Source organism: Carassius carassius, chromosome 4 (genome assembly GCF_963082965.1).
Source record: "Carassius carassius chromosome 4, fCarCar2.1, whole genome shotgun sequence".
Taxonomy (NCBI): Eukaryota; Metazoa; Chordata; class Actinopteri; order Cypriniformes; family Cyprinidae; genus Carassius; species Carassius carassius.
Window position 1 is genome coordinate 27152578 of NC_081758.1, and position 25564 is coordinate 27178141.

Here is a 25564-nt window from a genome sequence, read left to right on the forward strand (position 1 = left end):
TTGCTTTTGATCTGACAGGGTCAAATTTAATTCCATATACATTATTTATGTTTTAATATGTCTGTATTTGGGAAGAGCGTGACAAAATCCTCATTAATGAGTTATTTGGAAGCTTAGGCCCAGATTAGGTCATACCACCCAATGTTACCCATCAGCCAACAGCCGTACGCTCTCAAGTTTCATGAGACATCTCATAATGAGGTCTGCTGGCTATAAAAGCTTACAAAGTTACTCAAGCATTCAGCTGTGCTGCTGGAGCTGAAGACAAACATTTGTGTCATTTAAAATCAAAAATTCATGCACACATGTATACAAGCAGGTGTCTGTCCATTGTTGTTTAAACTAGCACACAGCATGTCTCTACTGTACTCACAAGAGAGGGGAATAGTGCATCAAAACCAAAGCAATTAATCCACAGCATGCTCTCCTGCTGCTCAGTAGGACAGAAGAAGGTAACACAGACAATTAACTAGAGATCAGGTCTGGACTGGGCCCACAGATGCAGAGACACAGGGAACTGAGAAGATACTACACGAAATGTTCTGAAGGTTTTTAATATGATTAACTGGGTCATTGTTGTTATGAAGTTTACGAACTTTTACAAACTTATTTTTAAATAAATATCCCAGTGTTATATAAATACTGCAATTCAGAATGTTGCTGAAAAGCCTCTTGTAATATCACCAGGGCTGCTTTTATTTGATCAAATATACAGTACAAAATGCAAAACATTCTTATTACTACAATTTCTATTTGAATATATTTTCAAATGTTATTTATTTTATAACAGCTGAAATTTCAGTAGTCATTACTCTCACATTCAGTGTCACGTGTTCTTTCAGAAAAAATTCTCATATGATTATCTGGTGCTCAAGAAACACTTCTTATAATTATCAATGTTGAAAACAGCTGTGCTGCTTAATATTTAGTTTAAACCATTATTTATCATGATTTATTAGATTTATTTGTATAATGTCATTTTTGAACAATTTAATGCCCTTATGCTGGATAAAAGTATTAATGTCTTTAAAAAAAGTCACATTCACCCCCAAACCTTTGAATTTATTATTATTATTTATTATTATTATTAGTATGTATCATAGCAATCATCTAATTGTAACTAAATCAACTACAGAATTCATTTAATCCATTGTTAGTAGTACTTTCTGATATGTGTGTTGTTTTGTTACTGCTAGAAATGATTTTACAAAACACTCAAACAAAACGGTCAAAGGACGAGGGCACATAGTAATACAATTATTACTAAAGAAAACAATAGTCAGGAAAAAAACATTGTTTAAAACATTTTGATTACATTAAGGGAATATATAAAAAACTGTAATATTGATTAATAGGTTGTCTTTTTTTACTATTAAAATTCCAACACACAAGCGCATATCGCAAAATATTAAAATCCTCTCAAATCAAAGTTTTATAATTATTTAAAACTCACATTCAATGCTCAATTAATTTTGACTGATAGACAAGTGTGATATTTCATACAATATATTATGAGGTATATGATGAGGACATGAAAATATACAAATAGGCACATTGTGCATAAATTCCAAAAAACTATGCTGGGAAAAATTGCTAAAAAGTATTGAATCTTGATCATGAGTCTACAACAGCAGTATCAGCAGTTTATTTGGATTTTCTGTCTGTTTAGTTGCGTCCATTTATAATTATTCAAAAAAGCTGTTCACTTCAGTTATGACATTTAACACTTATTGTATGCATACCATATAAGAGCAAGAAAGACAGAGCAACAGCCACACAAGTTCCAGTATACACAAAAATCTATGCTGAGGTGAGGCTCCACATTGCTCCTGGCGTCTGCAAGCACCTGTAACTTTATGACAGTCAATCAATAATGATTCATTTCATTAACATCAGACGTGTCGGGCACTCGAACGTGTGCATGCAGCATGTGCACAAAGTTATTCCTGTAAGTGAAGGTGGATTGGTTAAAAAAAAAACACGGCGAAGACCCTCGATGTTGCTAATTCATTTACAGATTTAATTAGATGGATGGAGCCCCTCACAGTTATTAAAACAGAGGGGAGAAAATGTTGCCAGCACCACAGCACTTTTTAATTATGACTCCAGATCCCTGCTTGCTGACGTCTGGGGAACTGCTTAATTAAAATCCTCATTATTTTACTTTTAATTAGTTCCCCCTCTTTTGTTTCCTCTCACCATATGGCCATGTTCCATGGTCAAATCAACTTAATTGAGCTAATTAAACTGATCAGTTTAATTATTCAAAGTCTTCTGATTGGATGGAATTGCTGTCCAGCATCCGTGAATCTGTGCACCCCCCCCCCCACCATCCCCCCTCTTCCTTATCACCCCCTAATGAAGAATTTTTGTCATCCTCTCCTCCTCAGTTATGCTCCGGTCGAGCTCATTTATTTATCAGTGAGGTGCACACTATGTCCAGTGACCTCACACCCCCTGCTGCTGGGACAGCAGTGTCTACTGAGCCTATTTTGGTGTCCCTGAGGTACTTTACAGCCACATAAATCCCTTGGTAGTAAGATGAGCTGACAACCAAAAATGTACTTTGACCGTCCGTCAGTAAAATATATCCTCACAATATTTATCTGTGAATAAAAACAGAACCTTGCTCTCTGGTGTTGTTTGCTGACTCTGACTGGCCTGTCTGAGTAAAGTAGTTACAAGGTCATTAGGAACAAGAAATGCTCTGCTAAGTCTACTAATGAGAGCCACTAATGATGGCTGACTTGTCTATGTTTCTGCCAGTAACACCTCCACCCTTCACCTTTTATTCTTCTTACTGGTTTATTGCTCTGTTTAAAGAAATAAAAAAAGAAAGGATACTGTTGTGTTCTTATAAGCCACAGCCACGCTAGGCAAAGAGTGATGCAATATAATCTATATTGATCAGTTTGTTTGTATTTCTGTTGCGTCACGCCAGGTTGCCCCGCCCACACTGCAATCTCATTGGACCGGAGTAAAGTCACCAATGTATGTCGGACATCAAACAAAGATGAGATGATTTTGATTGTAAAAGCTTACAAGGAAACTTACCATCTGAAGAGTATTCATACCGTGTGGTGAAGCATTACAGAAGTCATGAAAATGTGACGTCTTGGTTTTATGCTTTTCCGCTGCAGAAAGAGCATTCAAATCAATCCACTGTTTTGATTGGCTGCGCTTTGAGATTGATTGCGTCACATCACACACCATTTTGTGTGAGGTGTAGACAGACATTTTGCTTGTGGAGGGAATCCAGCCATCTAAAATGCTTAGAGTGAAAAACATGTTGCTTATTAATGTACATTCGTGTATTTACTAATACTTATTAAAGACAATGATATTAAAAGACTAAATTCGGTATACAGCTTGATGATGCATGCTACTGTATATACAGGCAAGCATAAGTTTTCTCATTAAATAATTAAAATGTGATGTAATGCATTATGTGTCATTGCATGTTTTGTGTTTGTATTCTTGTCTGTGCATTTGCTTGCCTAGCATCATCAGTAAGAATTTGATTGTTTAATATACACATTTTAGAATGTCTCAAGGACAGATTAACCTGGTTAAAAAATAGTATATACTTTCTTCTACCGCTTTTGCTGCAAGATGTTTTCAAAAGAGATACTGTACAATCAGCATTGAGCATTCTAAACTGTTCATAAAGTTTCCTTACCCATCTTCAGTCTCTCTTCCGTCTCTCTTTCTCTCCAGTATGCTGTTTGGCACTCTTCTCCGCTGCTTCTCTACCACTGAAGCCAAACAGCTGTGGAGTTTATGATGCTGGCAGCTTAAAAACAGAGTCTTATATATATATATATATATATATCTCAGACAGGCAACAGGATCTGACTCCATAGACTGCTGAAACAAAAGATAGCTGTGCAAAAGAGTTTCAGATCAAATGCACCAAAGTAATACAGGCAGGGTATTAAACCAAAAGCCTTCTCCTATGACTTCTCATATTAAATGACTGAGCATTGGATTAGATTTTCAGATTTCTGTGCCTTTGTGGGACATCTCTGAGTTATTAGAGTTACTTTGGCTGTGGTTAGCAAGCACACAATGACACATGGATATTATAATAGACCTCTTACAACGTGACTGCTCTTATCCAATTGCCTGAGCTGTTACTGAATATGGAAGGCCGTTTATGATACAAAATTAAAAAAAATAAATAAAAAAAGTTATTTGCGACTTTTTATCATACAATTCTAAGGTTATATCTCACAATTCTGACATTGTGTCTCACCAACTCAGACTTGTGAGATACTGTATAAACTTGCCATGCTGACATATAAACTCAGAATTCTGACTTTCTTACCTCGTAAATCCTGAGTATACATCTCACAGTTCTGACTTTTCCACTGAATTCTGAGTTTGCATCTTGCAAATCTTTGTGTTTTTTTTGGGGACAACACTTTTATCCAAAGGGTCTTAGATTGCATTAAAGGTATACATTTATTCAGTTCTGAGTCTTTATTGTCACAGATGTCGGAATTATTTTAGGAACAACGTCACATAATTTTCACACAGAATGATACAATCTATTTTTATAGACTGTGCTTAGGTTATTGTTTTCTTCGCTTAAAAAAAGTATTCATAACATTACGGTTGAACCACTGATGGCAGATGGAGTATTTTGACGACGTCTTTCATACTTTTCTGGACAAAATATCTAAAATATCAAAATATCTATAATAATATATATAATTGTGTTCTGAAGACGAACAAAGCTTTTACGGGTTTGGAACGACATGGGGGTAAGTGAATAATGACAACATTTTCATTTTGCGGTAGAGGATCCCTTATAGGAATAATGTAGAAGTTTACAGCCTATGCCTTCCTTCATCTGTTCTGCTTTTTCCCATCTTCACACAACATGAGGTGAGGAAACAACGTAATTACACTAATTTGCATGTGTTAATTTGATTAATTAGTGAATTGAAGATGGGGGTGGTGGAACTACATTCATGTCCTCACAGACAAGGGCTTCTCGAAATCAGTGTACTTAAAAATATAGTTTCTCCCTTTTTTCTTTCTTTACAAGTTGCCAAAACCTTGTGGTAGAGTTCTGATTTGAGAAACCGTTAATTGGCTTTTGAATATGTCAGACTAATTAGAGATGCACAGTTGAAGCATGATCCGTTTGAATGCAAAGAGCTACTCGAATGGCCAAGGGATATTTTTATTTTATTTTTGCGATTTGCTATCCCCTCCTCTCACTTATCTAGATTTGGAGATAATTGCAATTAGAATCATTTGCATAAGTTAATGAATTTCTTTTTAATTTTTTTTTAATGATCTCATGCCACAAAATAATTATGGAGCATCGAATTTAAAGTACATGGTCTCAGGATGCATGGGACGCCAGATTGGCTTCATGAGAACCTCCAAATGATTTTAATTGGTTAAACGGTACTGTAAACATTCACCGTAATGGGTTTACCACACAGCAGCTTTCTTTTCAAGCTGCTTTTCCTGATTTATGTTTGCTTTGACATTGATATCAGTGATTTTATTATTTTATTAAATTGTTACCTTTTTGATGTCACAAACCCCCAAATATGATCCCTGTAAGAAGTACCTGCTTCACAAAATATATGCTGCTGTTGCTGTATATTTAATGTACAAAGAACTACTTACAATATGGAGAATTGTTTTTTTAAATTTTTATTATTATTATCTTGTATCCTCTGGTACATTTTGCCCACCCCCAGAGTGCTATATATAATATAAAGAAAGCACACTGAATATATATATATTTTTTTCAATGTGATTTAACCCCGCACATGATTCCACAAACATACAGAATTCTTCAATGTGAAGAAGTCACAGCTGGTTTTACACCCTCTACCCAACATTCACACAAACCAACAGCCATAATGAGGTATGCTTGCCTTCCATTTTTGTCATAAGAAATGCAAGGGAAAGGATTTTTTTATAATTCGTAAATTGGAAAGGAGCACCTTGTGATTGCAGGCCAAAGTTAGCTGAAAAAAGAAAGATGGGTTTAATTAGCTAATTAAATAAACAAGAGATGGGGGGAGTTTAATGCCAAAAGGCAATTACCAAAAATGCCATAATGAGAAAACTTTTCAAACCTCAGCAAATCAGATAAAAAAAAGACAGATTTTGAAAAAGTAAATAAAATGTTCAAAGGAGAGCCAGATGAAAAAAAGGGCGGGAATCTAATGTTGATTTCTGTAGCGACGTTCACAAAGATGCACAAGACCTCCTTTAACAAAACCCACAGATTGAAATCTCGGCAGGAGAAAGAGAAAGTGCCAGCTCAAAAGCCTTTCATTACTCTCTATAATGATGCAGATGCAAGAGTTTGTGTTGAAATCTGGAGGTAATGAACCGTGTATTTGGCCAAGGACTATTGGAGAGCCGTCTCGACTTCCAATGAGAGTCCAACACACCGAGCCAAAACCATCGAATGTTGTTGTACACTGAACAGAGATGTAAAGATGACATTTGTGATGATTATAGTTATTTAATTAAGTATTTTATTTCTTTTACAGATATCTTATTGTTATGAATGCTCCTCCATTTAAACCGAGGACACAAGGAAACAGGTCAACCATTGAACACAATACAACAGCACATGAAATATGTACAATTTTACTCTCCATCTCCCTCATTCTCCCAAAAGTCTTGGCAGACACTGAATAGCAGTCTCTATTAGAGAATATGCATAAAGACATATCATTTATTCTACCAAACCATGGGAAAAAAAACATGCTGTTTCCTCTGCAGTCTACGGTTCTCTCAAAAAGAGTGCTTTATATGTCTTAAACTCGAATAGACAAAACAATACATGTTCACGTTTCTGTACTGTGCATGTGTATGATTACTTACTAATAGGAAGTAAATGACAAAGGAGGAAAAACTGGACATAAAAAGGGTTTTAGGCACCAAAGATGACAGAGCCTTTTAAAAAAAGAATAAAATGACACTTAAACCGTGAAAAGAGCCAGTAAGCAAAAGGCAACCACCGCTGAAACAAACGGCTAGTTTTAACAGTCTTTTGATCTATGGATGTCATTTTGTTGGCAGGTAGTGATATCTATCATAATCCACAGACCCCCGCAATCCAAAATATCAGGTAATGTCCACAACATTTCTTGAGAAACTTCTCAAAAGGGAACAAAATCATGCTGAGCATCACCCCCACTTAAATTAGCTGCTCTTTAAGAGTCTAAGCCTTTCAGGCTCGGGCCATTCCAGTCATGACCAGACAGACCAAATACGAGTGCATATGATGATTTTCAGATTCTTTCTTCAATATGATTATGTTTCCCTCGTTAGGGGTGATTGTCTCGCAAGTGACTCACAGTACTTGCGTAGTTCTCTAAGATGGCTGGATGCACGAAAGTGGGCTGGAAGATCCTGGGTGTGGGTGGACTTTCACAATGATAGATTGAAGGAAAGGTGTGAGGAAAAATTTGAAGAAAAGGCACACCGCAAATTAAAAATCCATGTTTTTTCAACACACCTGTGTAAAAAGTTCAAATAGCCGATCAGTTTGTTTGCTAAATAGAAAAATTATTCAGTGTAGCAATCCCTCTTAATTTTTATCAAATGTTTTTCTATTATCTGGAACAAATTTACATTTACAACATCTGTTAAAGTTACAGCTTTAAATGCAAGTTGAGGGATATCATTGACACTTATAGGTTTGCACAAAGATGTCTTAAAAAGTCGCAGTGTTTATATCATACCTTTTGGTCAGGTAGGAGGGTGTTGTTCTGCAGGGGGGTCAGGTGACTACTGAGCAAAGCTCCACCTGGTCGGTCATGTTCACAAAAGATGGTGCCGTTGACATAGTGGAATCGGTCACCAGGCACCAAGCGATTTCGACATGTGGCACAAGTGAAACACTGTGGCGAGAAGAAAAACAAAGCAAAAAGTTATTTCACTGGAAGTCTCGTGTGTCATTTAAGAAGTCAATTAGGCTAAAACATGATTAAAGCTGAGAGGAAATGGAAGTAGTGACATCTTTTCATTCATATTTTTAGATATGATATGATTTCAGAAAGAAAGTTGTATATATAAATAGTCCTATATATAAAGTTCTTTATATAAATATTTTTCCACTGTTAGAAGAATTGGGGGGGGGGGGGGGGGGTTTGTTTGAAAAAATCAATTATATTCCAAGCTCACATTTCTTCAGATACTCACAAATTAGAAATTCTGTCAGGATGCAGTTACCCAATTTTGGAAACTTATGCAAACATGGACCACTGGGAAACCAAACTGATCCACTCAGCTTAATCAGGGAATGGTTTCCTTTTCCAGTCAAATATTATTAAGACAGGTTGACACCTACACCACTATAATTAAGAAGGAACGTGTGGCGCAGTTGGGAAAACGCTTAGTTGATGAGTTTTGGTTGGCGTCTCTTGAGATTATCCTGCTATCAGTGTTCAGTAAATGCAAGACTTCAGCTGACAATTCAATGAGAAATATATTTCCTCATAAAAAGGCTACTTCAAGTCTTTACAGATGTTTCCATTCCAACCAAATAATGTGAAGTATAAACACATAGATTAATACGATAATCTCTCGAATTCTCACTCTGGAGATATGGAATGTGGGTCCAAGTCTTACCAAAGGCAAGAATTATGCATTTCAGTCTTTCAACTTTTTTCCAGTCTTAAGGGAGTTGCAATGCAATATTTAAAAAGAAGTACAATTTAATAAATCTAACTGTGAGGCACTGACTCAAGCTTATGTTGAGCAATTCCTGCTGGCTTACATGCCAGTGTCAAAGGGAATTAGGTAATTGCAATGTACAAAACATTCCCTCGTGTTTGGGATTGGTTCAGAAATTGTAACCATACAAGTTTCGATGTTGAGTAATTCTGTCTATGACCTGTCCTGTGATAGAAAGGTTTGGCTCATCTTTTCTCAGATTCATTTGAAAATAGTCTTTAACTTGTTTTTTTCTAATGGTTTGTTGTCAGATAAGTTATGATGTAACAAAAGTATCAACATATCTTTTCTTCCGTATAGTGACGTACTGTACATCCATCAAAAGAAACAGAAAGGAAATGGGGACTTTGTTCTATCCATCAGTAAATGTGAGCTTGCATTCATTGTAAGAAAGGAGCAGGGTTTAGGTGGACAGAATTATTGGATAAGTCTAGCACGTCACCAGAAAGACATCATTATTCCACTGAGTTGAGGTCAAAATTCTGAGCTAAAATAGAAGGAACCTACTGACAATGGTGTCATCCATTTTTTTTTAAAATACTGACAATGTGTTAGTGTTTGTTAACAGGCTATTGTTCACCTTTAGATGGTAGACGTTACCCTGGGCCCTCATCACCATCTCACTGGCAGGGATAGACTGCCCACAGGCATTGCAGGCTCCACTGTGACCAAACAACCTGCACAGTTGGGGGTAAAACAACAACTCAATAATTATTCAATAATATTTAAAGAGTTACAAGAGATCAGTTGAAACTCAACATATTATAACATCCAAAATCCCATATTGCAAAATGACGCACAAATCAACCAGAAAATAAATAGGCTCGCACTGATCCACTTTTCCTTCCACAATTGGGGAAATGTATTTATACATCTATAGCTTGAAGTTGGAGTGCTTTGCAATGTAAGTTTGTGAGTGTGTGGCAGGGCACCAGAGCTCCTCTAGTCCTAGACTGCAGCCTATCAGCTAATCTGGAGTGGCAGTGTAATTGGTGGCAATGGGTGGGGGTGGCTATAGGAGCCTCTGATCCACCCTTGGCTCCTAATTAGGGTGCACTTGATTACTCTGCTGCCTAAGCTTAAGGTTGCTATGGGCAATTTTAGGAAAACATTCAAATGAGTTGTTCTCTTGATGTGCTGAAAGAAAAAAAAAACGCTTCTACACACAGTCATATAGAGATAAAACTCAGATGCACACAAACAACACGCAACATACACGCATTGTACTCGCACACATGCACACAAACAACTTGTTTTCATTCAAAACACCTGGAGCCACCATGTCACAGTCATGTTTCAGTAGGAAACATTTCTTCCACTCCCTCTCTGGGGTCTTTATGGTGACGGTAACCAGACCAGTTTGGCAGCTAATTCTCACCGCCTCACTTTCTCCTCTTCCTCCCGCCCTCTCTCTCTCTCTCTCTCTCTTTCTCAACCCCTGCTCCGCTATCACTGTCCCAGCTCTGAATGCTTGCAGTAATGAATTTTTGATCTTAATCCAAACAGTAATTTAATAAGAGACGGCAGAAAGGAGCCCTGTTTTCCCTAATTAATGCACCCGACTTTTATCAGACCTCAGGCTCCAAGCTGTGTCATTTGGTAATGAAGCTCTGCCCTTTTGATTAGCTGTATTATCCATATTTAATACACTGCAGATTGAGTACAACTTACATGCATTCATAAAGGAAATATCCACATGACCACCCTTGACACGTATAACATGTTTGCCGAATTACAGAGTTGTAAGAGATGTATGTCTTTCTCAGCTAGAACCCAGAGTTGTTATTAAATAACAACTAATAATAATTTAATCTTAATTTAAAATGTATACAATATAACCAATATAAAAAAAAGATTTTATTTTATTTATATATATATATATATATATATATATATATATATATATATATATATATATATATATATATATATATATATATATATATATATATACTCAATCTTTACGTTAACTTACAATTAACTATGACAGCTGTTCTGTATTTGTAATATTTATTTCAAATATGGCAGGTCTGCACAGTTTCTCTGGCACTTCTAAAGCAATCACAGGCAAAAACAAAAAAAAGCATCTGCGTGGCAATGCCAAACAGTCAGACATCCCTGGTTGAGGTCCAAACAGACCAGTGTGGGTCTAACAGGCAACAATGGCGTGCCGTCATGGACCAATGCATCACTGAACACATCCAAACACACAGAGGTCAATTTCAAAGCCTCAGTGATTATAAACAAATCTAATCTCCTCACCTCTGATGCCTTCAGCTTAAAATATACAAGGGAATACAGGCCAAATTCAATCAAAGAGCTATGTAATCATCATACAGACATACGAGCAATCATAGACCCCAGCGGAAACCGTCAGAAAAATAAACAAATGATTTTTAGGGTTTGCAAAACAAGGTTATGGTTGTTTTGTAGACTGGTCAAAATTTATAACATAATGACAATTCTGAGTTTACTTCTAATTTGATCACCAACTATGTGGTTAAACACTACGGCTTGAGTCTAAAGTGGTGTACAGCACATGAAAAACACGTGGGAAGCCTTTGATGAATATGGCTGCTCCAGATGCCATGTTACATGCACCCACACACTTCCTGTCATGATCGCTGAACTTTTCTTGTACAGTTTACACAGTAACATGTATTACAATGCGTGACCTCCGAGAAGATGTCTAATATCAGTACCACACACATAAATGCTCTACATTCATCCCAACAAAATCTGCTAATTTCAGATAAAATTATTTTTCACAAATGGCCAAATGAACACTTGGTTTACTTGTGTAAATTTGCCCTAAACTTGGAATTCTAATTTTGGTCAAAATAAATATTAAACTATAAATAGAAAATCCTGGCCCAAAACAAAAGTCGTGCAAGATAAGTAACATCAAAAAAATGGCTGTTTATGCGAGATTTGGTGGTTTTATCTATTTTCTTATCTTCTGTTTAGGCCAAAATAAATAGCAAACACGGATTTAAAACAAATCTGTTTACTAAATCTGGAAATGAGATATGGACATCTTTATTTCATATGGACACGATATGAAATAAAGATCAAGCTCACAAATCAATGACATATTATTGATTCGTCTCAGTAAGATTCTTGTGTAACACATTACGCCTGATGCTGTGACCAGAAACATCATTTATTTGCTCTTATTCAGCGTTTCTGCATCAGTCCAACCAAATCCCGTATGCCCGTTTCTTTTAGTACCTGATGTAATCGTTCCTGCAGAGGATCATTCCTCCTTTGCTGAAGCAGGTGCTGCCGATTTCTCCGAGCTGAGCCTGGCAGCAGGAGCACTTGAGGCAGCGCGTGTGCCAGTACCGATCCATGGAGAAGAGCAGGAAGCGATCTGAGATCCCACCTCCACAGCCTGCACAGGAGCGCACTGCCCCGCCACTACCTCCTGTTACCGCAACGGCGGAGGTTTCCACGCGGCTGTTCACCATCGCCTGTCTGCAGGATAGAGCGGAGAAACTCGTAAATCAGCAGATCTGGCCTGTGTTCTCCAGAGGCATAGTTCTACCACTATCAGAAGATCAGCCATTAGAGATGTTCCTCCAAACCTCCTCAAACAAATCACCATAATACATCCTTATCATCCTGAGGACACATCATAGCAGAATAATGGGACAGATATATTTGTCGCCCCGTTGCTGATTGCGTTTTCAGTGTCCCATCCAGAGAAAATGGATAAAAGAATAAAACTGACTGACTGGGATTATAATAACAATTCATATAAAGGAAAGAAAGAAAGATGTATACTATTGCAAATTTTCCCAGGATGCACTGCCAGTTGAATACATAATGTGGTTTCATAATGCGTGGAATTTTTTTTTTTGTTGTTGTTATTTGCTTTTTTACTTCTCTATGGCTCTGGTCCCCATTAGGTTCTTGTAATGAAACATTCATTTTATAACATTTAAAAAGATAATCACTTTTCTTTAATATTCTGAATGAGGAAAACTCACTAGTCAGCTCACAACAACAGTAATGCAACCCTCCAACAGTAGATATCTTATAAAAAGTTGAAATATTTTTTATTTTCTTTAAGTAATGATTCCTTATAAGGGATTATTTCTTATTTCTCTATGTAACAAGGTGGAAGCAAATGTATTCTGTACAAGTTTTGCTGGCTAGGAGAAACTTAATAAAAGTAAATAAGTTTCCCACTCAAAGGGAACAATAATCAGCAGAACTGCATAACAACATATTTTATCCCACATTGCAGTGCAAAAATTGATGTGGTCTATACCATAAACTGTTAATGAAGCTAAAAGCAAACAGATGACTGATGATAAACAGAAAGCAAACTTCCCTGTATGTCTTGGCAGAGCTTCACCAGTACAGAGAACAACCCTCTCTTATTAAAATGAATGAGTAACGGATAAAGCCATTTCTTTAAGGCACTGCTAAACAACCTATGACCACCATAGAAATGTTATAAATGTGATATTTTATTAACAATATTTAGCAACATTATGAATAACACATTAAATCTGTATTAATAATAAATCCATTCAAAATTAAAATATGCTTGTACGAACATAATGATGTTCAATAAAGTACCTCAAGAAAAGTTATAGTTAAAAGTTGCAGTTAAAGTGCAATATTATTGCCACGGAACTATATTAAAACTCATGCTGCAGGCGATTCTATGGAAATGATGCAGTCCACAGATTTTTATATCTGCCTTAACATTATCAGTTTATATCTACAGCTCATTTCCAGAACTTTCACTGCAAATATCAGTGGAGATCAAGCCCAGCTGGAGGCAGTGCTGCTCTCAAATGGCAGTAACTAGAACCATAAGGACAAACTAAAGTCTGTTCCCTTTCAGAGTGTGAAAGCTGATCTGAGGTCATATCCATATGGCATCTCCAAATAAGAATATTAATTTTAGAATCAGTTATCCTTAACTGTATGAGACGTTATAAACATGACCTTGGTTTGCCACGGTTCTCACTGTACCATGTTAACAAAAACAATTCAGAAATTAAACTTCAACTCCTTTTCTTTTTTTTTATGATATGTCCTAGTTTGTAGCTGGTATGCCTTGTGGTAAACAGCCTTCATCCAACATGAGAACTCAATCACAACACCAACCACTGTTAATGATGTTTTCCAAATGGAAGTGCAGCTGATTTGTCATTCCCTGTCTGATGATTTTAGCTTGAGTATGTTTTCACTTATTTGGAGTATATTCCCTTGATGAGTTACTGTTCACCAGCAGGAACGCAAACTATTCCCACTCTCAGTATGCACTTCCAGAAGGATGAATTCAGACTAACCTCTAACCATCCGCACTGCACACACATACAACTACATTTTTAGTATGTCTAGCTTCAGGCCAGCGTATTACCTTTTCTAACATTATCTGAAATAAACATGGAGACTGTGGTTTGAGAAGGTTAGACCGTCCAACTGAGCAAAAGACATTCAGACTCGAGGCACAATACACATATGTGCAAACACATTTGGAAATGCTTGCACATTTTATTTCTAAAAATAACTTTGTGTCTTTGCATTGTTTTCTGAAAAGACACAAAGCGAGCTTCACTGCTGGATTCGGAAACCTCAGCAAAATCCCGTGAGGACCAGACAGTGCAGTTTTCTGTTTTTGGATGGCAGCAGCAATGCAAGGAAGAGGCTTTGGACATCTGGCTGAGGCTGTATCACTTGTTATTTCCTCCCTCTGTTGTTCTGAAGGAGAGGTCAGTCGGCAGCAGACTGGACATGGAGGCCAGGTTAGAGGTCATAACTGAGCCCTGTTGATTGGTAGGGTCGACCAGGGGTCAAAAGAAGAGAGGAAAGCAACAGGAAAGCTCTTTGTGCTTTGCTCTAAAGGACTGGGAATGCTTTCCTCAGGTCCTATCTGTCTTCCTAGCCTTGTGTCGGACATAAGATATCAGCCACCATGCGCTTTCCCACAAACAGATGCATGAACATCAGGTACATTAGGTTCCTAAAGGGACAGTTACCCTAAAATGTCATCTTTTACTCATGTCGTTTTTCCAAATTTCTTGGAAAAACTTCTCCTGGCTTTTTTTATTTGTTTGTTTTGTCCATACTTTTAAAATATCTTATTTTTTGTTACACTAAAGAAAGTAAAGGCTGAATTACACTACACAAGTTTTGTCCAGATTTTTGCCCCGATTTACAGTCTAGACAAATTGATGCTGGTTGCAGGATGTCAAAGACAATCTGCAGAATTTGGGCAGTCTGTGTTCACAGATTTCACAGAAAATTGTATAGTGCATGATGAGCACAGAATCTGATTTTTAGCTTCAGACTATGATTCTATCCATTCTTAGGATATCAAAAATTATATTTTGAGACGATTTTTGTTTTCATTTGTTGTGTCTCCAAGCAAGGCGAGTGTTCTGCATATGTTTATTTTGTTCAACAAAAAAAAAAATGTTTTAGTCGTTTAGTGTATTATCCCTAGTTTTTCTTCAGTTGCTATTTACAAAGTTATACATTTATAATGCCTAGTGTTTTAAAATTATTTCAGATTTCAAAAGTCATGTAGTGTATTCGAGCCTTAAGTCATTCAGTTTTGCAACAACATGACAGAGTATATGTAAATATACAGAATATTCATTTTTAGGGGGAACTATAATCCCTTTGAATTTTGGAAGATACAGAGGATAAAAAGTTTTTGTTATAACACCTTAAACACAAAGTGGAAATCCTAAACCTAGCAATCTGTAGAAAAATAACCTGGAAAGACAGATCTTTTGCACGTGAGTGGTTTACATTCCCTCAACTTACCTGATAAAACTGACCAAGCAGGTCTAGTACAACGCTCAGAGCACTGCATAAGCATTTCCTCCACAAGCACGAGTATGCCGAAACTGACATGAACCTGCATGCCTGAATTTGCCAGGCACCAGTTTAAAGCAATTTCCAACACCCTCTGCTCTAATCTTCTCATTGTCATGTCAGAGTAGGGTATATTTGTAAGTCTCAGACAAACTACAAGCCTGATATCTTATTAAGTGCATTGGGATCAGCTGTACAAGACAATAACCCTAAATCAAAAGTAAATTTATTCAGCGCTCCTACACAAACAGATTTTGCCTCAGGACCTTTCCCCCATAAATGACACCGGTAACAAGCACCACAGATTGTCATTCTCACACACCTGCAGAAGTGCCATTCCAAAGCAGGTTGCCAAAAACTTCTGCAACAGTTAATTTCATGAAAATGCAAATCCCCCATTTTTTAATCATCCCTTTCCTGCAGACCGGAGAGCGAGAGAAACAATGCAGCCGAATGGGACCCTGGGGGAATATCACACGCTTTGAGGCTTGGCTGTTTCAATACAGAACAATTACATTATCCCTCTAATAACTTAGGTAAGTTAATCCTTCACAGGAAACGTTTGGCGACATCCTTTTTTAAGCTATGAGGCTTAATGTAGTGTGTTATCACAGGGTACCAGGAGTTTGTAACGCTACAGGCCTACATCTTTGGCAGTACGCATTGTGTTATTATGACCAGTTCATGACTAAGAAGGCAAGCCAAATTATGGCTTACATACTGCTTAAGAGGGGTGCAAGGTTTGTTTAAAGGTAAGACAAATAGATGATTTAAAAGCTGTACATCAATAGACAGATTCATCAAAGAATTTGATATATGCCAACACTTCTGGAAATTAGATAAATGGTGGAGAATTTCATCAAAGCTCTGCAGACTTACTTTAACTCTTTATGACACATCTCTCAGTTAATTATACCTTATACAAGTTTAATGGAGCAAGATTAGTTAGGCTGCATTTACAAAGCTGGTCTTCAAGTCGAGCATTCATCCTATTTTCCCAAACGTATAAACTGAACTCTGATTAACCAAGTACAGCTAGATTCGACGTGAGCAGCTACTCCTGAACCAGACCAAACTCTTCTCTCTCTTTCTCTCGTTATTTAAACACTGTCATCAGAAAGGTCAGAGAGGGGTGGGGGGGGGCTCGTTCAGTTCCACTCGACTAACGGCCTGATTGATGAAATAAGAGGCAAAAACAGAAGCTAATGAAGAGAAACACAATACCGTCGCTGACCGAGCGCAGACTGATGGATTGGTGTCGGCTTGACGGAGCAAATGATGGGTCTACACCACGAGACAAATCACATATAATCAATTACTAGCCTAATGGTGTAGTAGGAGACTTAAGAACACAGTATTATGTTTTATGGTTGCGCCTCAACTTTTCCTTTTCTTGGGCGGAACGTCTGTTGAGAACTAACGCGAGAGAACGACCGAACCATTTCGCTATTTCAATAACTATATATTGACTTGTGTTGTAACTGTTCATTTTAAGTGTCATAACACGTCGCTTAAGAAAACAAATAACTACACAAAAACCCAGTGAGAGTCGCTGATAATTAAAAGCATAAGCATAACGCCGTGGTTTGCAGCCTCTAAAAATAGTATCGAGTCCAGTCACAGTGAGCAAATGACCAAACCCTGTTCGGCACCACCGCGAATTAGCAGTATATCCTTCTCTGTTAATAATGCGCTCTGGGGCCTTATAACTACACGCTTCGCAGTTTCATTAAAACGGGTTTCTTTTTAATTAACACTCCGCGCACAACTCCCCATTGTGCACAGTTCTCCGCTCCAGTGACCGCGTACATCCAAGATTGTGTGTCAAAACATAGTGTGCTGCCTACTTAGACAGCATTTAACCTAGTCCCCAACTGAGTCCAACTGTCTAGGTTGGGAGCTCACTATGATTTGAGATCAAGCCACTGAGTGTGAGTTTAGTGAGTTTACTGCACGGCGAAGTTGCAGCCTAAGCACGCATTACGCAGCAATGTAAAGTTTGATTATAAAAGGTTGGCGATGCTGTGCTTAAATAGAAAGAATTATCATATAGCCTAACTCTAAATAAAACTTACATTTTTTGGCCCATAGCTAAACTTGTAAAGTAGCACTTGCAACCCCAATATATGTGCACTAATGGTCTGCTTTTGGGAAACGCAGCTCTGGTAAATGAGGAGTAAATTGCATTAGATAAAGCAGCTAAATGACAAATAACTACAAAATGTGTGATAAAAACCAACAAAATGACATCTTATAGGAATAGACGTTGTGAGGTGCGTGTTTGAACACGCACCGACTTAAGTGGAAACTGTTAAAGCAGAAAGCCATATTGCAAAAATCTTAACTATTCACAATCTCTACGAATGTAATTTTTATTGTATGTTTTTACTCACCGTTATTTGTACGCAGTCTGGAAAGAAGTCAAAAGGTGTTGGGATCACTCACAAAGTATTAAACAGTGAAAGACTGGCTGTTTGCTTATGTATTCTGTTTTCGTCCTCCCAAAAAGCGTTGAAGAGAATGCGTTTTTGATAATCCGAGTGTCTCTTGTTCCAACAAACTTCAAGATCGTCCCTCTCTTTAGAAGCGCTCCGCTGCGACAGTAAGATTCATGTTAGTGTTGAGCTATTGCACATGATATTTGCGGCGCTTTCCTAAAACTATAGTTTATTAAAATTCGCTTCCTTATGACTCAGTGTCTAAAACCTCCTAAGAGCCGCGAAACCTCACTTCTGGCATCTGTTGACAGTGAAATTACTCATGAACGAACAGGGAGAACATTTTAAAGTCACTCCTCTGATGACGTGCCATAGGTGCTACCTCCGCAGCCAATGAACGCCGAGGGGGCGTGGTATTTGACAGGATGATGGATGGCTGTTTGGGCAACTTTAAACAATTTGAAACTAATTTAAATTGCCCATAATCACTACGGCTGAGTTATGCTGAAAGGACTTAAGAGCAGTCTTTATCCACAGCGTTTAAACCTCCTGACGACTGGCGCGGCAGTTAATTTTTTTAATTAATCAGTTACGCTCTTTAACCAATGGACAGTTTAAAGCTATAAAGAAAACGACTATAGATTCAAAAACAGACAGTCTAAATAACAGATGTGCTTACGCGAGAGGAAAACAGGCAGCTGTTAAACTGAACACCACCACGTGCTCTCACCTTATATTTGCTGCATCTCTCGGCAGATCGAAGCTGCGAACATCTGGCCAAGATGGAAAGCCAATTACCTCTGGCGCCGTAAATCTTTATTTAACCAATGCAATACTGTCCAATTTGCCTTGATTTACCATTACAGGCTTAAATGAACTGGCCTTGGCCTCTCACTTACAGGCAGTGAGTGCTACCACTGAGAAATGCTGTGAATTATGTTGTCAAATACTAAACACACCTGCGAGGCAAAATCAATGCCTTATAACGGTAATGGCACAATTTGACAAGAAGTCTTATACCTGCCTTTGTTCTCTTTGTATTATGTAGTATGTTCATAGTTTAAGTTGCATGAAAATTAGTGTAAAATGCAAAGGCATTATGTAATACTTGATGTATTGATGCGTGTGGAAGAACTGACAATAAAGCAGACTTGACTTGACTTATTATTCAGGTATTGAGGGACTAGCGACATCTAGTGGAGGATTCTATGAACTGTTTTGTTTATACACATGGCTAAACTGGAAGCATAAATATATAAATAACATTTCTAAATTTGACCAATTTCTCTCTCTCTCTCTCTCTCTCTCTCTACTCTAGAATAAGAATATACTATATATACGATATTCTGTCTACCTTTGAATTTGCTCATTGTGCATTTTGCTACATAGCCTATTCCTCAACAAAATCTGCAGAACCATCTCTCATTAACCCGTAAGTATCATTAGAACACAATTAAGTGAACACTGAAGGGGTCAAAGATGGGTCATAGAAGGATCTACCAGCTCTATTCTGATTTAAGGCAATGTCATTTGTTTAAAAAAAGGGGGACTATCTATTCAAATCCAGGCTCTGCATACAAAGACTTCAAAGCAAGCAGCTCTAAGACACATACACTCTGCCTTGGGGATCACCTGAGCAGACTGGTCTTTGATGAGACACTGTGGAGTCCCCTGCCACTCTTACAAAGGTAGATGTATCCCCCAACCCCCTGGTACCCATCTCCCTGGTGGCCCCATTGTTTCATAGAAAATCAACCCTTTGCATGAGATAGAGAAAGGAAATAGACAGAGAGAAGACCACGAGAGCTGGACAGGGCACATCAGCATGGGTGAGAAAATATCTAAGTCAGGGAGGGAAAGAGATAAAGAGGCAGACAGGAAGAAACTGTGAATAGTGAAAACAAAGTCAGAGGACACTGGGGTGTTAGACCAGTTTTCATTGTGGAAATTGCTTATATACATCTTACTAAGAATCTTTTTTGTTTGTTTGTTGTTTGGATGACCTCTCTCCCTCTTTCTCTTGTGAGCACATTACAAGCAAAAATGAGGTATTTTGACATCTTAAAAGGGATTTGGGTCTGTTGGCTATAAAAAGGGGTTTTATGTTAAAATTAGACAAGAAGGTTAAATCGTTATGTTGTCAGTAGCTAGAAATCATATACATGTGTCATTGATATCGTTAGTCAATCTGAAAAAAATTTCCTTTATGGTAGACTTGCCATATCATATGCCCATCCATAAGTACCTTCATCATTCATAAATTCTATTGGAATGGTGAAGAATAGTGTTATAAAAACATAATATGCATTCAGATTGAATTTTTATCGTTTATCACAAATGTATAATAAAATGGAGCTAAATGGAGCTTAACTCATCCATGTTTTATACAATGCAGTGATAGAATATGATAATGAATACAGGAGTTTCTAGAGAAGTTCTTTATTGTTTCTACTTCTGAGGCGTCTTTTAGCCAATAGAGGGCGCTCATATTCACATTTAATCTGGAGATCTTGAATACAGAGCAGGCCACAAGTAGCCTCTCAAAATCTATTTATAGCTTCCCTGTTTTAATGGACGTTTTTATGGGTATTCAAATAACGAAGTCACGTACAGAACCGTTACATACAGAACGTTTTTAAATAAGTGCTTAAGACTGGATTTAACTACACATACCTAAGTCTGTGACAGATTCTAACAGATTCTAACAGATTCTGTCATAAGCGGTGGGTGTGTTACCCGACATGCAGACAAAACATATGCTGACTAATCAAATAGTGACACATGTTCACAGTGTGTGTGGCTCAAATCTTCTGTATTCTGTGGGATTGTACAGTCATCACATATTTCCACCTGCCATCCCGCACACCCTCAACACATTCAGACATTTCCTGCTCCCCGTCATAGCAGTGCTGAAAGTTGTAGATGTGTGTGTGAAAGTAAGAGACAGAGACAAAGCAGAGAGAAACTCAACAAGAGGAAATATAACAGTGGCAACATTGAAGTCCTTTAGAAAAATTGGCCTGGCCATGTTGTGTTCTAATGAAGGTATTAGTGAACATTTTCTAATTTAGAAGACAAGATCTTTTTTTATTATTAATAACTTAATTGCTAAAAAAGCATAATTTTATTGCAATTCCACGTCTATTCTATTCTATTCTATTCTATTCACTTTTATTGTCAATATCATACACAAAGAACACAAAGCCAAAATGTAAACTGTAATTTTATTTTACAAAATGAAACTACTAAAATTTTACAAATAAATGTATTTGCTCCATATTATTATTTGGCATTCACCTCAAAAAATTGAGGTTTGAATATGACACTTCACAAGAACTGAAGTCTGTTAAATATTATAAAATAGAAACAATCATATATGTACAGTGGGATTAATACATATTTACACTATATACAGTAAATCTTGTTTTATGACTACAACAAAAGGGTATGAATATTGAATTATTAGCCTGTGTATGGTATGGATTATACTATATTTTTCATTTTATATTTTTTATAGTCATAATTTTTCTCATGTGTCACTACAAACCTGATATAACAGCAATGTATATATCATTTACATACATATTATTGTTATATTGAGACTATACTGTTGTATTGATGAATGGACTAAAACATTTGCACAGAACATTGGGTACAGTAGAAAATTGAGAAGATGCCTTTAAATAGGTTCTTTAAACTAATGTCCATGTGTGTATGTGTGTATATCATTTGGCAGATTGAAGAACTCTGCTTGTAATGACAGGCCCTGTCTGCTGTTTCTTTGACTGCAGTTGCAGCGGTGTATCCACATGACATTGCGGGTAAAGTCATCTCGTTCTGGCTCGGGACAGTGAAAGTGTAGACGGATTGTGCGTGTCACAGAGGGAACACAGATGCGACCATCTGAGCAGGATCCACATGAACGAGGCCGGTAACGGCGAGCAGTGAAGCATCCTGCAAATACGATCTGCACAGGTTTCGGTGGTCGTGTGGTTCTCTGACATTTCTTTCCTTTCTGAATAAAGGAATGGAGAGGAGGAGAAAGAGAACGTGAGAAAGAGAGAGAAATCTACTTCAATAACAAAACAGAAGCCATTGACCAAACATCAAAATATCTAATTTATTACCATTATTAAAATTCTAAAAATCTACAAGCAGATGATTATATGTATTCATTTATTTGTTCTATCATTTTATATTGTTTAAAATTTAAAATAGATTTTATATTCCTTATGGTTTCCCCAGATAAAGATCTGATACACATGCATTTATACAAACCTAACTCATTTTGATAGGTTTAGTTATAACAATAATATATATATATATATGTGTGTGTATATATATTAATTTTGTGTTGTTTAAATATGATATTATTTATCTTATTCCCAGATACAGATGTATTTTTTAACCACTCAGTGATGGTACAATGTTGAAAATATTTAGAAAATTACTACTACTAAAAAAAAAATCTTAGTCATTTTGTAACGTTACGGTTTTTTTTTTAAAGCTAAAAAATTCTATCAGACTGCAGCCACCACTTACCTTCAGTGATGGTGCAGGGTTGACGTCACATCCTCGTATCTGACAGAGCCTAGTTTCACTGACGAGCCGACACTCAGGATTACTGTTGGTTACACGGCTGGACACGCCCATTCCACAGGTGGCTGAGCACGGGGACCAATCAGTGACCTGCAGTAAGCAGGTGGGAGGAAGGACGTCGTGGGACTTAACGGATGAAATCCACTCTACGAACATATAAAAAGTGTTTATAACCATGATTCATTTTTTTCTGTGACCAAAAGTTATGAAATACTGCTGTACAGTAGCTATAGAAATGTATTGGTTATGTCATTTGTTTCTTTCATGATCTTTAAAGACAATGTTATTCATCTACCTTGATAAGGGGCTCCTGCACTGCTATCCCAAGAAGTAGATGGAGCTACAAGTAACTCGTTGCCTATTAGGTCTGTGTGCTTTTGTGGATGTGCGTCAGGCAACGGATCCTGTTCAGCAATGCGGTTGTCATCATCACACAGCCACTCCTGGCAGCAGCGGCCGGGCAGTTTAATGAGGCGGCGGCGGGAGCAGCGCCAGTCGGGCAGAGAGATGCGGTGTGGGCACAGTGGGACGCAGCCGACCACTCCATCCACGCACGTGCACTGATGCTCACAGGTGTGCTGAAAGTCCTCGCCATGCTGATACACCCGTCCATCCAACTCACATGGACGACCTTGAGCCTCAGCTAGTCGTCATGCAGAATTAACAGTATTGATTGATTAACACGAGTGCCACAGTTCGCCTTAATAAAAATAAAAAGTGATTTTTTTTTATTGATTCTGTTGGCTGGTTTGCTTAAACCAACTAACACCAGTAAATCAGTTTAGCCTTTTTAAAAATGTTTTGTTGTAGTTAGTTAACAATAACGGCACTGTCTAATATGTCCTTATTCCTCTTACCTCTACACACGCCTCTGTCAGGGTCTCCAGCGGCCGCTAGGTGGCAGCGCAGTCCTTTAATGTGGTCGCAGGGCTCAGTAGGGCTGCAGTCTTGGTTAAACTGCCTGGCACAGACCCGACAACACCCACATGAGTCCAGAACCGAACTGATACCCGGAGGACACGAGGGGGGCGAGGAAGGACAAGAGCATTTTAGTGGACAGCCTCCTTGCACCTGAGGAAGCACAGAAGAAAACAAGTAAGGACGGAAATTGTAATACACTAGACTATATGAGATATTTTTCTTTCTTCCATCCCACAAATCAAGAGATAATAAGTTGCTTTCACTTAAAAAATTAAAGAAAGAATTTAAAATGCCATAGTTTTGTAATGAAGCAAATTATTAGTTGCAGTAACCTCCTCAGACACTATAAAGTCGTTATAAGTTCATGCTGCCTCTATATTTGACCACATACAAGAATAGTACTGGGTCTCTAAGCCAAAACCTGACACAAATAAGGCACAAAAGTGGATTAAATGCCCTATCACACTGTGTACTAAAATTATTTTATCTGTAACAGATGCTTAATGTAAAAGTTTTATCTGCAACCGAAAACTGACAAAAAATTGTGATTAAGTGATTTTTATACCAGTGCATATTACAACAGTATAACTCTATTCAAATCATTAATCAATAAAGCTCTCAAATCATAGTTTATAAAAGAGCAGTAAAAAAATGTAATGTATCCTATATGGTAAAGGTAATTTGCTGCATTTATTGGTAATTGTTTTATTTACGTCAACCTGAATGTCAGATAATGAGCATATAATGATGCACATTCCAGTTCAAACCATCAAACATAGCACAAAAACTCACCTCCACAGCGGCCCATGACAGCAGCACCAGTGTGATAAAATGTCCTTGCCTTGCTATGATCCTCAGAGGGGACATAGTTAGTTTTATCTAAAGCAGTGTTTCAGATGTTCAAAAAGTGCCTTTAGATCCTCTCTGCATCTGTCAGTTCAAAAATAATTTGTCCGGTTGACAATCCCTTCTCGCCTCTTTTTCTTGACGTCTGTTTATGAATTGATAAATGCACAAAACTCTAAAGCTCTGTTCTCAATAGATTCCCTTAGTGACTGCCACTTTTATAGACAGCCGTGTGCAGCCCCCTCTGACATCACACACACACACACACACACACATACAGATTTGACAGGTCACTTTAGAAAAAGATATAGAGTCAAAACATTTTAGTTGGTTTGCCTGTCTCTTTTATTATGAATTAATGGTAAGAATAAACATCTTTAGATATATATATACTTCTATTGATATATTATTTTGCCTTCCCTAACGATCACATTAGACAGAAATCATATGAAAACTAGAGCTGGAGAAACTGCTAGAAATACTGAAAGGTGTTTGTGTCTGATTTCAGGAACTAGTCTGGGCTGTTGTGAAATACAGGAAAGGTATTCTAGCACATTTTGGTCAGAGGAGAGTCCAGTAAAAAAAACACACACACACACACACACACACACACACACACACACTGAGCAATCCCTCTCACCTCCCCTACAGACAGCACAGACAGTTTTGTCAGACGGCACTCGCTCTCACCACCATGGCGGCGAGACATCACACACACATGGCACATAGCTCATTGACGTACAGCATCCACTCACAAAAATCTGAGTTAGAGAGAAGGAAAGAATGAGAGGAAAATGATCTGTATGAAAGAGTAGGTGGTGTAGAAATATCACTGTGTGGAGCTTTTTTTTTTTTTTTGACAAACGTGCCAGAAGAGCAGTTGGAATGATATTCCCCTGATGATGATTCCTATGGTGTGACATCTACAGGGTCAGAGGTGAAGTCAGATTAGTCACAGCCAGAGCCGGATTATCCATAAGGGCACTTGGGCCAGTGCCCAGGGGCACCAACCATTCACAACAACTAGGGGGGCACCACATGACACAAGCTATAAAAATATTTTTCGTAAATTGTTTTATTATTAACTTGAAATTCTTGAAAGACCATACATAACTCGTTTATGAACACTAATTTAACAATAATAATAATAATAATAATAATAAATTATAAATAAATAAAGATTACATGAC

At 37.5% G+C, this 25564-nt stretch overlaps 2 protein-coding genes across 4 annotated transcripts; both read right to left on the minus strand.

The window, feature by feature from the left end:
• Nucleotides 1-6482: 6482 nt before the first annotated feature.
• On the minus strand, nt 6483-18333 carry LOC132139638 (LIM domain transcription factor LMO4-B-like). 3 transcript variants are annotated; one of them, XM_059548141.1, is made up of 6 exons: nt 17964-18333; nt 16597-16740; nt 11956-12201; nt 9305-9401; nt 7731-7889; nt 6483-7504 (listed from the first exon to the last, which is right to left on the minus strand). In XM_059548141.1, the coding sequence occupies exons 3-6, from the start codon at nt 12192-12194 to the stop codon at nt 7496-7498; spliced, it is 504 nt and encodes a 167-aa protein (XP_059404124.1). In that variant the 5' UTR covers nt 12195-12201; nt 16597-16740; nt 17964-18333; the 3' UTR covers nt 6483-7495. The 3 variants fall into 3 exon arrangements, with proteins under 3 accessions (XP_059404124.1, XP_059404123.1, XP_059404125.1); XM_059548140.1 differs by lacking the exon at nt 16597-16740; XM_059548142.1 differs by lacking the exons at nt 6483-7504; nt 16597-16740 and having other exon boundaries at nt 7725-7889.
• Nucleotides 18334-21234: 2901 nt separating this feature from the next.
• On the minus strand, nt 21235-24406 carry LOC132130711 (CCN family member 1-like). Its single transcript, XM_059542510.1, has 5 exons — nt 24321-24406; nt 23465-23678; nt 22903-23250; nt 22551-22753; nt 21235-22023 (listed from the first exon to the last, which is right to left on the minus strand). Exons 1-5 carry the CDS (start codon nt 24393-24395, stop codon nt 21706-21708), a joined length of 1158 nt encoding a protein of 385 aa, XP_059398493.1. The 5' UTR covers nt 24396-24406; the 3' UTR covers nt 21235-21705.
• Nucleotides 24407-25564: the final 1158 nt, after the last annotated feature.